Source organism: Podarcis liolepis, assembly GCF_965112155.1.
Source record: "Podarcis liolepis genome assembly, chromosome: 6".
In the NCBI taxonomy this organism is placed as follows: Eukaryota; Metazoa; Chordata; class Lepidosauria; order Squamata; family Lacertidae; genus Podarcis; species Podarcis liolepis.
In genome coordinates, this window is record NC_139559.1 from 18,974,422 (window position 1) to 18,990,874 (window position 16,453).

General features: G+C 42.2%; 1 protein-coding gene and 1 long non-coding RNA gene across 2 annotated transcripts in view; both read right to left on the reverse strand.

Moving 5' to 3' along the window:
• BCAS4 (breast carcinoma amplified sequence 4) overlaps window positions 1-8,699 on the reverse strand; it is a 51,181-nt gene extending 42,482 nt beyond the window's left edge. The window contains exons 1-2 of the mRNA XM_083508299.1: window positions 8,366-8,699; window positions 108-179 (exon numbers count right to left, since the gene is read on the reverse strand). Of these exons, the coding sequence (XP_083364425.1) occupies window positions 108-179; window positions 8,366-8,557 (264 nt within the window). The 5' untranslated portion in view covers window positions 8,558-8,699. The remainder of the gene's footprint in view (window positions 1-107; window positions 180-8,365) is intronic.
• LOC310709143 lies at window positions 3,153-6,484 on the reverse strand. The gene is made up of 2 exons (XR_014527352.1): window positions 5,425-6,484; window positions 3,153-3,284 (listed from the first exon to the last, which is right to left on the reverse strand). It is a non-coding gene; the product is annotated as an uncharacterized lncRNA (long non-coding RNA).
• Window positions 8,700-16,453: the final 7,754 nt, after the last annotated feature.

Here is a 16,453-nt window from a genome sequence, read left to right on the forward strand (position 1 = left end):
GCTGCCTGCATGGCTTCTGAAACACTCACAAGATGGCCTCCACAGGAGCCAAACAGAGACAACAGTTACAGTGTTCAAGGTCTACAGAGGTGGAGCTAAGTACATACCAGATCAGTCATGCCACAGAACTCATCCAGTCTTATTAACATCTCTTCTATAGACTCCTCTATTTCTTTCACCTGGAAACAAACAAACAATCTTAAGGAAGTTGCATCTATGAAAGAGCGAGGCGATCGCCTTCCAAGAATAGACATTAGCACGGCCTGCATTTCAATAAAGTTCAGCGATGCCACTCAGTTATTAAAAATAAGCGCTGGTAATCAAAATAATCATTTGCCATTTGGCAATTAAGTGTCACGCACAGGCACGCAGGCACAAAATCAAGGTTTTTCAAGAAATAGGCTACATTTTCAAAACGGATCGCCTCTGAAGTTTCAGGACTGCCCATGGCAATTCTCAAGCATACGATACCTTCAAATTTTGAGTATTTCCTGCTTGGACAGTCTGCACACATTATAGTTGGTACATTGCTGAGACATAGGTCTACTGTCCGAGCAAAGATCAATTTTTAAAAATGGAAATCACATTTAAGTTGATGATGTTAACTGTTAAAGAACCCAAATTATTTCTCCATTCTACAGCGATCACTCTTGAGAGCCATTTTAGACAAATACAAATCTTAGTTGAGCTTTTAAACTTGGATGTTCACTTCTTTCAGAGTGGGATTTCCAAGGAAGTATTTCTATTGTATAATTAGCAAAAGCAACAGAAACTCTTGGGATAGCATGTTGTGGAAAGGAAAAGAAGTGAGAGGTGGTTTGGCCACTCGCAACATCTACCTTCTCTCTTTTGTGCTGATGGAAGTTTAGAACTTCTGTGTATACTTATAGAATGGTGACATTTTCTCTAAATTTGCTGTTTGGAAGACAGTTTCAGAGTTAACAGTCTCAGCAGCCAATCATTCACACTCGTAAAAGTTTGACCACTTTAAAAATTGAACAGGTTACTTAGGGTCTTGAAGTGAATACAGTCATACCTCAGGGGTTGAAGTTGCTTCAGCCTGAGCGCTTTCGGGTTGCGCTCCGCGGCGACCCGGAAGTAACGGAACGTGTTACTTCCAGGTTTTGCTGCTCGCGCATGCGCAGATGGTCAACATGATATCACACACATGCACAGAAGCAGTGAATCGCGACCCGCGCATGCGCAGACACGGATTGCGTTTGCTTCAGGATGCGAACGGGGCTCCGGAACGGATGCCGTTCATATCCAGAGGTACCACTGTATAAAGAGAGAATCCTGGTGAAAACTAGTTTTCTCTACCCACCTCTGGATCATCTTAGGACTGGTGTAGACAACCTGGGATACAACCTCAGATTTATAGCCCACCCCACTCAGGGTCGGTAAGTAAACCAAAACGTAATGAAAATAAAGGAAAACCATTACCAATGACTTTTTCATAGCATTTCTCAACTTAACCCATAAATAATATGGCCTGAGTCTTAACCATAGTTGACCAAGGCTGGTACCTTTGTCACAAACTGCCCTCATGCCAGCATAGATACTTTAACCTTGCTTTAACCATGGCTCATGCTAAGGTTACTGTGTTAACCATAGTTCCAAAATCATACTAAGATCCACACTGACTGCCTATTAGCTTCCGAGCCAAGTTCAAAGATTTGCTGCTGACGTATCAGGCCCTAATCAAGCTGGGACCAGTTTAGCAATCTTCCTGCCCCAGTACGGACTCAGGGTGGTATCCAACTAACCTGTTCCACCAGTGCAAGGATTTAATACAGAATAAGTGAATTAGGGTTGCCCACTGTTCAAGATCAAAACCCTCTTTATAATTTCATATAGCGGTTTTGCCACAGAGATATTAACCCTTGGGATAAAAACACAATAGTTATAGTATGGGGATGAAAAACTATAAGACTAAAGGGCTTTGATGGAAAAAAATTCAGTTCTGAAAAGCGGCCGCCAATGTGGTATTGCAGGCTTGTCTTTAAATGTGTAGGCAACACCTATCAGAACACTTTAACCATCTAGTAAACCAATAGCTTTATCTTAAAACAACGAAACAAAAGGTATTCATAGGGAAGTCTTTGAAGAAGGCACTTCCTATAATGTCTCTGTGCAAGTATTCAAATAAATATTTTGATTATTTCTATATAGAATTATTTATATCTCACCAAACATTAAAAGAAACCACTATGGGCAGTGAACAATATAAAATGATTAATAAGATTAATATAAAAAGATTAATAAGTAGGCACCTAAATGCCCTGTGGGTTAAATCACAGAGCCTAGGACTTGCCGATCAGAAGGTTGGTGGTTCGAATCCCCGCAAATGGGGTGAGCTCCCGTTGCTTGGTCCCTGCTCCTGCCAACCTCGTAGTTTGAAAGCACGTCAAAGTACAAGTAGATAAATAGGTACCACTCCGATGGGAAGGTAAACGTCATTTCCGTGCGCTGCTCTGGTTCACCAGAAGCGGCTTAGTCATGCTGGCCACATGACCTGGAAGCTATACGCCGGCTCCCTCGGCCAATAAAGCGAGATGAGCGCTGCAACCCCAGAGTCGGTCACGACTGGACCTAATGGTCAGGGGTCCCTTTACCTTTACCTAAATGCCAATACTGTAGGCACCTGACTACTATTCACTGGGAGCAAATTTCAAACAGCAGGCGACACAACACTAAAAGCCATTTTTGTGTGGACTTAAGAGCATGCAGCACTACTTAAGAGCATTTATTTCAAAGATCCACGTGACCAGACGGAGGTATATAAATCCTGGTGATCCCAATTTGCTTGGGGCTTTATTTGCTAAGAGGAAGACCTTAAGCTTGGCCCGCTAGCTTATTGACAAGTCAGTGCTGTTCTCTCAGCAGTGGTGTTACATGTGGTTGAAAGGACTCCTCCTTGAACAACTTCGCTGCTGCATTCTGCACCAGCTGCAGCTTCCAGCCAACTTAAAGGAAAGGTGCATATAGAGTGCATTGCTGTAATTTAATGGTTGCTGACCTTCTCAGGCATATGGGCACATTTCTGGGAATGTATTCTGGATACCAAACATAAAATGGCTACGATGCAGTGAGACACAGCACAAAGTAGCTGCCGCATCCAAAGGCGCAGAAAAAGAGGCATGGCAACACAATTGTGCAAATATGGAAAACTTTAATTTAAAAACTGCTTGAAACATGCAAACAGCCAAACACATTCTTAGAATCTCCTTTTCCAAGCATTATTCAGTCTTATCTGTTGCTGGTGAGGTGTTGAAGATTTAAAGCTAGAAGAATATAAATAAAATGTGTTTCAGAATTCTTCTTGATCTCGGTTATTGCATGAATATAAATACATGCACTATCTATCACAAATGAAAAGATTTATTTAATTCCGGCTGGCTAGTAATCATGCTATTTTTATTACTTAAATAGTTTTTATTCCACTCCTCAGCCAGAAAAGGCTCCCAGAGTGGCCATACAGGTCGCTAAAAAGAAAAAGAATAAAACACAGAACCTGACCCCAGTCTTACAATCTGGAAAGCCATGGCACAAAAGGAAAATGAATTGGGAGGGAGGAGGAAATGGTCAAATGCATGTAGAAGTTATTCGTTACAAAAGTATGAACACACAGAATAGAAGAGAGTAAGTAACTGATGAGAGACAACACACCAGAGTTGTGGTTGAAAAACACTGCCCCAGCCTTGCTGACTGCATAAACTATGCTGCCTTTTACTGGTGGCAAGCTTTTGAAAAGCACCGAATTTTACTTCAAGGAAGAATAAAAACAGAAAATTGTAAACCAAGGAACAGACTTACTACTCTCACAAACTGGGACCACACCCATTTTAAATTATTCTGTCATTGATGCAAAGGGGGGGGGGGGAATCTTGCAAGCACTCAAAATGTGCAAGTACTGTGGGTATGTGGCCTTAGGTTCTCACCTGTCTTTGGCATTGCTCATTTAGTCCCAAAAACAAAAACTCATCTCAAACAGAAGAGAATCAGAAAACAACAGCAGCAGCAGGTTGCGTTAATGTTTTAGCTTGTGCCAGCAGCTTGTTTACTATAATATAATATAATATAATATAATATAATATAATATAATATAATATAATATAATATAATAATACCAGCACTATCATACCATTGCTGAATCCTATACATTATTTCACCACTTCCTGACATTAAAATAGAGCAAGTATACTTTTGCAAGCATGAGGTTCAGCTACATGATATGTCAGTTACTTCTAGTGTTTATAGATTCTATGAAAAAGAACACCAGAATGTATGTATAGGAAACAAAACCATGATTAAACCACAGCAAAATGAATACTGAGGTCCATAGCTCAGTGGTAGAGCCCCCTGCATTGCAAGCAGAAGGTCACTGCTTCTCAAGGTAAGTCAGGAAAAGACTCCAGCGTAAAATCCTAGAGAGCTGCTGCCAGCCAGTGTAGACAATATTAAGCTAGGCAAACAAACAGTCAGACTCAGTATGAGGCAGCTTCTTATGTTCCTAATGCAAGTTCATAGCGGTTTACCCATAGCAATGTCTAAGTCAAAAAGCAAGGAGTATGTGATGTTTGTTTCAGCTTCCATTTTAGCAAAAAGTTTACTGAAAAGCTGGAGCCTTGGTATTTTTAGATTAAAAACCAAGGAGTATAATCAACATCAAATCCATTGCAGGAAACCTAGAGCTTCACACCTGGAGAATCTCATATAATGAGACTAGTTCCTATGGAAACATGCCGAGTTACATGTTTCAATACTTTTACCATAGGGATATTGTGTATCCTTCCTGTCTGAGAGTTGGATTAAAAAAAGGAACACTATTAAATCATTAAGAAGACTCTGCACACGTAATATTTTAGCAACCTTGGCATCGTTCTGTACGTTGCCTTGAGCAGTATTAGACATGTGACGTTCCAGAAGTCCGTTCAACTTCCAAAACATTTGGAAACCAAAGCGCTGCTTCTGATTGGCTGCAGGAAGCTCCTGTCAGACGTTCAGCTTCCAAAAATAGTTCACAAACCAGAACACTCACTTCCAGGTTTGCGGCGTTCGGGAGCCTAAACTTTCGAGAACTAAGCTGTTCAAAAACCAAGGTACGACTGTATATTAAACAACATTTCAGGGGCAGGACGGATATTGTACACAATTCAAAAATTAGTAACTATGCACAGTTCTATGCCAAGTGACACATTTCAGTCACGTAAGACCCAAAACTGTAGCACAAAGGGCTTTAGCGTCTCTATATGTGGCACCACATGAGACTTTTTTTTTTTTTTACCAAGATAGATCTGTACACTCTGTAGTTAGTAGTTGTGGTACTGGAATGATATGGATTCACTTGGTCACTTCAGAGTAAAAAAAAGCAGGGTCTAAAAGGCACAAGTAAACCAACACAGCTTCAGCTGTACAACTTACATTACTCTTAGCACTGCAGCCACCATGGAATGAACCCTTAAGATACAATGAGAAGGCGGGGGGGGGCAGCATGGACCCCAACACAGCCTTCGTCCTATTCTCTCCCTGGGCCAGTCTGGGCACATTCAACAATACTGCTGCAAATCACAAAAACAGGAAAGGGACGCTGAGCCTGTAGCTCATTCACTCATCTTTCTCCTAGTGACTCTGAAGGTTTGTATTCGTCAAAGTACATTAAACACACAAAACATTTTCAGACATCTGTATGTAGTTATTTAACGTGAATCTGCTAAAATATGCATTAAAAATAACTATTAGGTGACAGACAAATTAACATATCTATTCTACAGCAATATGAAAGACAAATGAACACACAATAAACAAACAACGAACACCAAATCTTTTGCAACCTTCAAAGCTAATGGATTTCTCTTTCCCCTTCTAATTTTTTTTGCTGTATTCTTTTTTATTCTTATTCTTATTCCTTATGTATGGTTTAATAGATCTGGGGTGGCTAAGCTACAGCCCCCCAGACACTGCTGAACTGCAACTTCTGTCATCTCTGGGCCACTGGCCTATTGCAGTTTGAACCCCTTCAGATATACTGTGCAGATGTGGTCTAGCAGCAGCACCATCTGCAACAGCAATTTGCTGCAGTTGCTCCCCCCAAGGAGGGATTGCTACTGTTGATTCACCTCTTCTTGCCCCATATCACAGATAAACCAAGGGTAGCACTGCCAACTCCTGGGCACTGCTCTCTGTGGTACCTGTCCCCACCTAGTTATCTAACTGTAGCAGATGGAACGCCAACACAGAAAGGAATCAGGGTGTATTACCTGTGACAGTACAACTTTGGTATTTTCTCAACTCCACTGACAGATACCTCCTGCTCTTGAACTGTTTCTATTCCAACTTGTCATTATAAGACCTGCTATTTAATTTACCTGAGTTTGCTTTTTTCATCTTTCCTCCCTATCCCTTTTCCTTTTATGTCATGTCTTTAAAACTATTAAGAATAAGAACAGGGGTCGTCCTGTTTTAAATAACTCGATATAAGCCACTCTGGGAGAGTTTGTAACTCTGGCAAGTTAGAAACACTCTATATAAATAAATAAATAAATAAATAAAACCTTTTTTAATAGTGCAACTATACACACACTGACACAGAAGCAAGTTCGGGTGCATACAGCACCATATTTTGCATGCAGAAGGTCCAAATTTCAATTCCTGGCATCTATATACATCTTATACTGTACTCTGCATAAGGCAGCTTCTTGTATTATTTCTAGATAAACGGGGACAGCACTGTAACCTTTGGATATAAAATTAATTTTTATAACATTAACTGACATCTGCAAGCAGATGTGTCTGTGCCTATGGAATTCTTGAGCTTTCCTATGATTCAACAAACACTGAAGGGAAGGTGGCTAACTGTTAGCTTTGATGGTGATCATAGCTTTTTTAAAAAAGAAAATGTGATTATGTTTTACTAAGTAGTTTGTTTGTTTGTTTTTACTGCATTGAGGTTTTCTTTGAATTTCAGCCACCCAGGCAGCCCAGCTTGGTAGAGGAGGTGGGACAGAAATCTTAAATAATAAAGTGGTTTGATTTCAAAAAGATAGAGGCTGCCTTCACCAATCACACATGTTCCCAGTTTATTTATCTGCTCTTCTAAGAATAGCAGTGTTAAAAAAGTTTGTGTATAGCAGAACTTCTTTGCTTGATAATGCTAACTAACCATTCCTCAATTATTTTCCAGGTTGCATCCATGTATTAAGACAGACCATCAGAAAGCCAACTAGCTCAAGTTAATTAGTTTGGCTCCACACAGAATTGCTTTAACAGAATTAAGACCGCCTTTCTGGACAGCTGCTATAAGAAGCTGCCTTTGGAACAGGGTTTGTGAGTGGGTTTAAGACAGTTATATAAAATGTTGTTGACTACATTCCTTTATATAAAGATTCTTATTAAAAAATCAGGAAAAGTTGTCCCATCAAGTGGGAGTTGAGTGTATTTATTTATTTATTTAATGACATCTTATACACTACTTGATTGTTGTAGAAGAAACCTCAAAGCAGCTTAACAAAAAAGATAGCACAATAAAACGATCACCTAAAATATTACAACCCCAATTAAAAACATACAGAAAGTTAATACCAGAATAGATTAAAATGAACTAAAACTCACACAAACTTTCTAAATATCTCCGTAGGCTTGTCTAAATAAGAATGTCTTCGGCAGGCACAAAAAAGGAAAAGGAAAACAAGGGAAATAATGATACCTTACGTATTTTCTCTTTTTGCACTGGCTGCCAGGAAAATAAGACCCGAATTTGGCCCTCAACTCTGAATGGGTCCCCACCTCCACGCCCACCCCCTGCTTCCCTTTGTTATGGCTAATTATAGAATGGCAGAAGGGTAGAGCTGAAAGGGACCCAAGGGTCATCTAGTCCAACCCCCTGCAATGCAGGAATCGCAACCAAAACCTCCCTCACAGAGGCCTTTGCATAAAAGCCTCCAAGGATGGAGAGTCCACCGCCTCTCGTGGGAGTCCATCCCAAATGGCTCTTACTGTTAGCGTAGTATTCTATTGTGTGTGTTTGTATCTAAATATATGTGTGTGTATGTACACGTGTACACACACACACACAAAATGATAGGATACTAAACGAAGCCTGGCATCTATCTCTGTGTGTGTGAACGTATACACCCCCAGAGACACGCGTCACCCCCCCCCCCGCAGCGTGGCTTTCAAAGTCCCCCCACATCCGCCAGAGACAAACGAATCCAACCCCAACCCCCCCCCCAAATATTTTGGCGGGAACCCCACCCCCGCCGCCACGCCCACCTGTCCTTCCCACCACCGTAGCTAAGCAACGCTTCCCCTCCCCTCCCCCCGCCGCGGGTGACCCCTCAGCCGCGGCCGTTAACCGCCCACGCACCTCCTCGCGCCCCTCTCGCCCCGCCTCAGGGGCCAGGTAGAGGGCGAACTGCCGCGCCTCGCGCTCCTCTTCTTCCGCCGCCTCCGCCCTCAGCTGGGGCTCCCCGTGGCCGCCTCCCGCCTCAGCTGAGGGGGACAAGGTCGTCGACGAGGCCGAGGCTTCCCCCCGCTCCGAGGCCGCCGCGGCACTCATGGCGGCCGCCGCTGCCCGCAGTCGACTGGGCCCGGAGGCCGCGGGTAACGGCTTCTCCGGCCCCGGCTTGGGAATCCCGCCGCAGCCAAGCGCCGTCGGCCGGATCCGAAGCGGCTCCCTTTTTCCTGGGGCCGCGGGGCGAGCTCGGGGCGCCCCCTGGCGGCGGTGGCGCGGAAGTGCTGCTCCTCCCGCCCAAAGGGGGGGGAGAGGCGGCGGCGTCCCGCATCGCCCTCGATTTTGCCTCTTCCCCCTCGCAGGGGTGGGGAACCTGTGTCTCTCCAGTTGCCGTTGGAAGACGGCTCCCGTCGGGGCCAGGGTGAAGCAGCCACCTCGGGCGGAGGAAGCACAGGTTCGCAGACTCGGAAGGGACACCGAGGATCATCTAGTCCAACCCCCTGCAATGCAAGAATCTTTTGTGCAATGTTGGGCTCGAACCCGCAACCCTGAGATTAAGAGTCTCACGCTCTACCCAACTGAGCTGACCCAAGGCAGCGCCTGGCAGGGAACTGTCCACACAGATATTGCACCGCCAGCACACAAGCTAAGGGGGTAAGGGATGCTGTGGCAGGGCAGGGCAGCACTCCCTGTTTCGCATCAAGCAGTAATTACCTAACCCATGCAATAACCAATAGCTCATCATATGGAAAGATCATTTGACAAAATTAGACCATTGCAGTTGAGCAGAGTCAGAATGCACTGCCTGCCTTCTCTATAAAGGGACCCTTGACCATTACGTCCAGTCGTGGCCGACTTTGGGGTTGCGGCACTCATCTCGCTTTATTGGCCGAGGGAGCCGGCGTACAGCTTCTGGGTCTTGGCCAGTATGACTAAGCCGCTTCTGGTGAACCAGAGCAGCGCACAGGAACACCGTTTACGTTCCCGCCAGAGCGGTACCTATTTATCTACTTGCACTTTGACGTACTTTCGAACTGCTAGGTTGGCAGGAGCAGGGACCGAGCAAAGGGAGCTCGCCCTGTCGCAGGGATTTGAACCGCCGGCCTTCTGATCAGCAAGTCCTAGGCTCTGTGGTTTAACCCACAACACCACCCTCGTCCCTCCTTCTTTATATAATTGCACAAATGTCTGGCTGTTGACCAATTGCAATGCAATCTTTAAATGCGTGGCTATTCAGGCATAAGCTCTGCCAAGTTTGAAGGGACTTCCGGGGAAGTGTACTTAGGTTGTTTGGTGTTATGTTGTGGAGACTGCCTATTTTGGTGAGAACAAAAATGAACATTTTTTGAAATATTTCAGATATTTTCTGTGGGTAAAGTAACTGCACACCTGATTATCTGCTCCTTTGTTCATTTAACTGTTGCGTTTGTATGCTACCTTTCTGCCAAGACACCTTGGGGTGGTTAAGAATTTAAAATATTAAAAATAAATAATGAAAAACTCTTTTCAGGTGATTGAGGATACTTTCAGGAGTTTATTATGGGATGGGTTTCCTAGCCCAGGTTACATTTCCTGCCTCCCACCCCATTCTGTTTGTTCTAGAGTTCTTGGATTTGTTTGTTTGTTTAACCCAACAGCTTTTTGTTTTTTTTCCTTTGGTAGCTGCAAGACAGACAAGAACACAGCAGGTGGAGCTTTCCCTTCTCCATTATATAGTGATGGGGAAGCTGTAACTGCTGTAGAGAAGAATAAGAATGCAGCCTTTACATGCAACATGATGCTTTGCATGCTTGCTCAAAGATTGCCCACGGAGTTCAGTGAAACTTACTTCCAAATACTGTATTTGGAAACAGGATTACATCCTAAATGATATGTGTCAGTATTTAAAGGCAGAAGCCTGTGTGCACTGAAACAGTAGACACAACCTGAACAACAGGCAAACACAACTGGCCAAATGCAAAAATGTCCCTTTATGCAGATAGCAGACACTGAAAGTCTTAAGGAGCATGAAGGTATTCCCAGAAAAAAATTTACACACTCCAACATCAGCCATGCTTGCCCTAGTGTAGGACCAGCAGCAAGATTCTTTACATAACGGATGTGGGTGGAGACTTGTTCATAGAACAGGCATAATTTACACTGACCTGTCACCAAAAGATATTGCACACAATTGAAGCAATAGACATTAAGACTTAGCCCCACTCATTTTATCAATTTATTGCTGACCCGTTCAGATAGTGAATATGTATATGTCTCTGTCTGGACATACAGTGATATGTACAGTATATTATTTTAGCAAAATAAATAAATACTTTAAAAAATATTGAGATGTGCCTCTAGATTTGTCTGCTGGCTATATATATATATATATATTAGGCAGAGTTTTGTAGCCTTTGGTGGAACCTGAGATTATTAATGTACTTTCACCTTTTGTTCCTCCCCCCCCCCCCGATATGCCCTAACCTAATTAAATCCGTTTAACACAGTTTCATCTTCAATTATTACAGGCTGAAGATTTTCACAGTGCACAGCAACATCATTCTCTCTGTCTGTTGTTGTGTTCTACTTTTCATCCTACCTGATGAAGAATGTTGGTCAACTGTAATTTTTGCCCATGTCTTTGTAACATTTTTGTTGGACTGTTACTTTTTGGATTCCGCCCTCCACTCCAAATGGACCAACATGGCAGCCTGCCATTATATACCTTTAGGTTGTTGCACCTTTCCTGGAATGTGAATTCATTTTCTGAAAGGGCAATTTCTTTCTCTCTCAATTCTTTGATGTTTGAAAGCAAAGATTACTGGCAATGTTCACTCATGTCAGTAACATGCTCACCGTCTGCAAGAGGAGGAAGATCTGGCTGTTTCCTTATAGCTTGGCCTAACAAATTACTTACTGGGTATTAAGAAATAATTGGGCATCACAAGGGAGGCATCTTATGATAAGATTTAAACTGCTTTACTTCAAAGTGATTACATTCTCAGGACTTAACAAGTTGGCACGTTACCTCGCAGAACCTCTTCAAAATGAGGGGATACAGAGAGTAACTTTCTCAAAATCTATTATAGAATTTCGTAAAGTTTGACATTGCCAACATATTTTCACTGGCAGGCAAGATTTGTTTTAAAAAAGAGCCATCTAATCTTAAATACATGTTTTTTTTTTAAAAAAAGAGAATCAAGGCTTAAATTTCTAATTGGCCCCTTACTCAAGTCACTGGAGGCTAAAATTTCTTAATTATCAGAATAGTTGAACAATAGGACCAATTACCTGGGGGAGGGTGTCTCCCATGCTGGGGGTCTTCAATCTTTGTATCCAATTTCCTACGATTTTCCAACTCCAAAGACTACCCACAGTGGGTACATGTAAGTCTCAGCCTCTCCTTATTTCTCCTGGGGAGTTAGGGGAGGAAAAACAGTAACCCATAAGGAAGGAAATAGAATCTTGTTTCTCTCCCACATTAAATGAAATATTCATTTCATATTCCCACTAGTATATGTTGATATTGCTCTCGTTTCTCAGCGATGCCATTCTGGCTGCAATGGAATCGCCCACCAACCGAGTTTGCTATTAAGAGGAGTAATATTGTGGTAAATACCAAAAATCTAGCGAATACTTCATCTGCATTTTTAGTAATCCTTAAGATGTTAGGTGGCTAATGGAAAATGTATAAAAAAATACACAGAATTTACTGGTACTGGTAATTTTGAAACTAAGGTGGAGTTCCTCAGTAAGTGATGAAATTCCTCCCCATTTTCACCATTTATTGGTGAAGGCAGTGGCGGATGCTGGCTCCTCAAATTTCAGTGGCACCCTGTGCGACACCAAAATCTGCTCCAACAACTTGATACCAAGGCTGAAGAGCACCGGCCTAAAGCACTTGAAATAAATCTCCTGGGCAGATGAGCATTGGCATACCTGTTGAAATAACATATTGGGCATTTTCTTGTGGACATGCAATGCCAGCCATCTTTTGTGTGTCACTGCCAAAACAGATCTACCCTCACTGTATTATTGAACTATCCCTCCATTTCCTGATTCTCTGGAGCTACACATGTAACTTGATCCCCTCCCATCTGTACTCATCAAGCTAGACTTTGCACCCATTTCTTTGTGCAATCTCGCTCTTTACCACCAGGTGGCAACATTTTGGTGGCTACTATTGATGACAACCTCAACAACAAACACATTCAGCAGCCATGCAAATTGAATCAATACTTTTATAAGCAGTATGGAGGCATCGCCAAAAAAGAAAAGAAAAGTATGCAGGGCCATCAAATTGGCATGCATGCAATTAAACGGCTGGGTTCCCCTGTAGTAAGCACAAGTACATAGGAATCCATAGGAAGTTGCCTTATTATATCAAGGCAGACTATTGGTCCATTTTGCTCGGCATTGCCCACTTTCTGCACATACTGGCAGTGGCTTTCCAAGGTTGCAGACAGGACTCTTTCCCCCAGCCCTACCTGGAGATGTCAGGGATTTAATCAGGGACCTACCACTGAACTACAGCTGCTTCCCTAAAGGATTCTCTCTTAATCACCACTTCCACTTTAATGCTGGAAAATAAGGCCATTTGAGACAACCAATGAGTTGGAGGCAACCAATGGAAGAAGTGAGACACTGAGTAGCAGAATTCACATTAAGGTTAGCCCTATTTAATGACTTGCATACCCCCCTACCCCACTCTGCAACTAGGATAATGAGAATGAAGCAAATTATGTAGTATTGCATAATTTACACAGGTTGATTTCATTGTCTCAGTATTTGACTTTATATTACACACAATTCTGTTTTAATTCTGTGCTGGGTGGGGACATTGCTGGCCTCAGTTATGGTTGGATGGCTAGTATTCTGAATGAGATTTCACCGTTTGTTGACTTCAAGCAGCTTTCAAGGTTTGTTTGGCTGCAAACATGAAATACGGCAAATGCAAAATACCGTGGGGGCACATTCTGTCTAACTAGCTCCAACCACAACCCTTCCTTGCAATTTTATTCGCATCTTTCATAAATAATGTGTTCCCAGACATTAATGCTTCCTGCAGGCCATGGCAAGTTTGCCAACCTAATTGGCATTACAATTTAAATGACAACTGAATGTGGGAGTTACTCCACCCTGGCTAATTTATTTTTCTCTAGGGAACAGAATGAGCTGCTTATTAAAGCAGAACATGGGACGCCTGGTTGCCTTGTAACCTTGTTTTGCTTGCCAATTGGCCCAAAATAGACGACTTAGGGTGTTTTCACACTTTAGCTGTTAGAGCCCAGTGACATAATGTCAGCGTAAGGTGTTCATGTTTGCAGTCCTGCCCAGAGTTAAGTGAGATTTAAATATAAGTCATATTGGGCTGATTGCAACCCATCAGAGGCAAGAGAGAGAACAATATACACTGCCTTAAGCTTCTTGGCGGAAAGAGGAATAGAAATGTAAGAAATAAATGCTTCCACTTTTCCCTCTTCCTGTTTTACACAATGCTATATTGACTAGATTATAACAGGAAACAACCAGCCATATAAGAGTCTCTGCTTACACTTAGTTGCGATCTCTTTTCACCTAGGGTCCAAACAAATACTATTTGCTTATTTTATAGAAATACATTTTACATACGTTTCAAAAAGAAAATGTTGCATGATAAATCACTGTAATAAAAATAATCAGACTAAACCATGATTTAAAAGGCAGCAACAGCATCTATCTCAGTAGAAAGGTAGCTTTCCTACCGAAAAAGTACCGTAATCAGTGGGAAGAGACTGGGTAATCCCCGCTATGTAAAAACTTCCATGGTTTCAGGTTTGACAGCTTTCCCCCACCCTCACTGACACATTCATGTCCCCACATTTCATTGTATTCCTGCATACTTTACTCTTCCAAGGCTCTAGGAATTTGAGCTGTGAGTAAAACCACATATGTAAACACAACCAAGATTGCAGAACACCAGCTATCTGATTAGCTCAAAGAGAAAAACCTGAGGATCAAGTCATTGTGCAGTGCAGGTGAAAGGCCACCCAGCTCTCATGTGAAAAATAAGCAATGGGTGCAAGGTACACACCATTTGTTACACAAGTTGTGTATGCAACTATCAGTCATGCAGAACTGGCTTCACCAAAGGAGGAAACAGTTTCTGTATCATTTTAGGGATCCAAGGCAACACTAGCAATATTCCAGGTAGTGCCTGAGGGTATTTTTGAAAACCCAGTAAGCTGTTGCAGGCACTACTGTAATTGCAATACTATAATTTCACAGAAAAGCTCTGATGGGTCAGACCTGCCCCCTAAAACATGCAAGACACCTACATGCACCCCAAAATCAAACAGGTGAGGAAGAATGCAAGCCTACCCATCCATACAAAATCCAAGCACCCTTAATTTAAAAAAGGGGGGGAGTGCAGGGGCCTTGGCACGCTCGGGGGGGGGGGTACCATAATGCCCACAGATGCCACTTTTGAGAACCCCAGATATAGTTCCAAAGGAATTTATGTAGCCATCATATCTTGCAGCAGTAAAGTACGTCGCTTAATTATATGCAATGTGAAGTACTTTTTTCTTGTCTGTCTCTCCCCACCATTCAGCTACACTGGACTATGTAGTGTACTGGATACAGTACGAGAAAAAAAGAGAAACACTCCACACTATCCATCTTTACCAATCCAACAACTTCTTCCTTTCCACTTTTCAAAACTAAAAAGCCCTGGGTAAATAAATATCTTTCTCATAGCGGAGTTATTCTCATCCAGGTGATGGAGTGGACTTTGGCCCTCCAGCTGTTGTTGAACTACAATTACCATCATCCCTGGTCATTGGGCTATGCCTGCTGGGAGATCGTTGTAGTTCATCAACATCTGGAGGATGAAATGTTTTCCATACTGCTCCAGCCTCTTAACTGTTTTGATGACCTTTTCTGCATCTTTTTTAGCTCCCTAACATGCTTTTTGAGACACAGCAGCCAGAACTGTGCTCAATATGCCAAACACACTTGCATCAGAAGTTTATATAAAAGCATTAGAATATTGGCGTTTTTCAAAAGAGTGAAGGAACTCCTCTTATCACATGACTTCCACCTTTGCCCTGACTGAGGTTCTGACCACACAACTCAGGGTGTACTTAGATTTAAATCAAATTTATTCACTATCCACACCACAAGCTTCTGTATCATTTTAGGGATCCAAGGCAACACTAGCAATATTGGGTTTAAATTGGGTTTTGTTGTTACTCTTTGCCTTAAATTGGGTTTTGTTGTTACTCTTTGCTTAAATTGGGTTTTGTTGTTACTCTTTGCCAGTGAACCCTGGACCTTGTAGCTCCAACAGGGGCTAGGAAATGCTAGCAGAGAATTCAAACATCCTCACAAAACTATAATCCTCAATACACTTTTAGGAAATCATAGACTATTAAACTTAGGTTTGCACTATAGAGATGCATCCAGTGGGAGCTGGTGTTAATATACCACTGTTTCCATCACACTTAGTATGAATGAATGAACTTTATTATGGTCACAGACCAGGATAAAAAAACAAACAAACATAAATAAAATAGCAGTTAGGATTTTTTTAAACTGATAAATGTTGGAGCAAATAAGGGCAAAGAAACGAACATAGGATAAAACATCTGAATAAAATACAAGATTAAACACGGATAATGGATGGATAAAAACTGATAATTAAAACAGATAAAAACTAAAAACAAGTATATTTTAGTATATTTCAGCAAGGTTTTCTGCACTACTCTGCACTATTCTTTCTGCTCTTTGTATGACATTCTCTGGGCTTTGAGGCACAAGTTGTAAAGGCCAGTGTAATGTGCACCTGCCATGCCAGTGATAAAGGGAAAAAGGGGGACAGCCTTCTCTTCTCTGTCAAAATCCGCAAGTCACCAGCTTAAAATGCAGAGTCATAAGATAATCTACAGCATTTGAACGGCAGATCCAACTGAAGTCACAGAAAGTGGCACAGAATTTTATTTTACACATAAATGCTAAAAAGGGTTGGGTTTTCAAATCCCA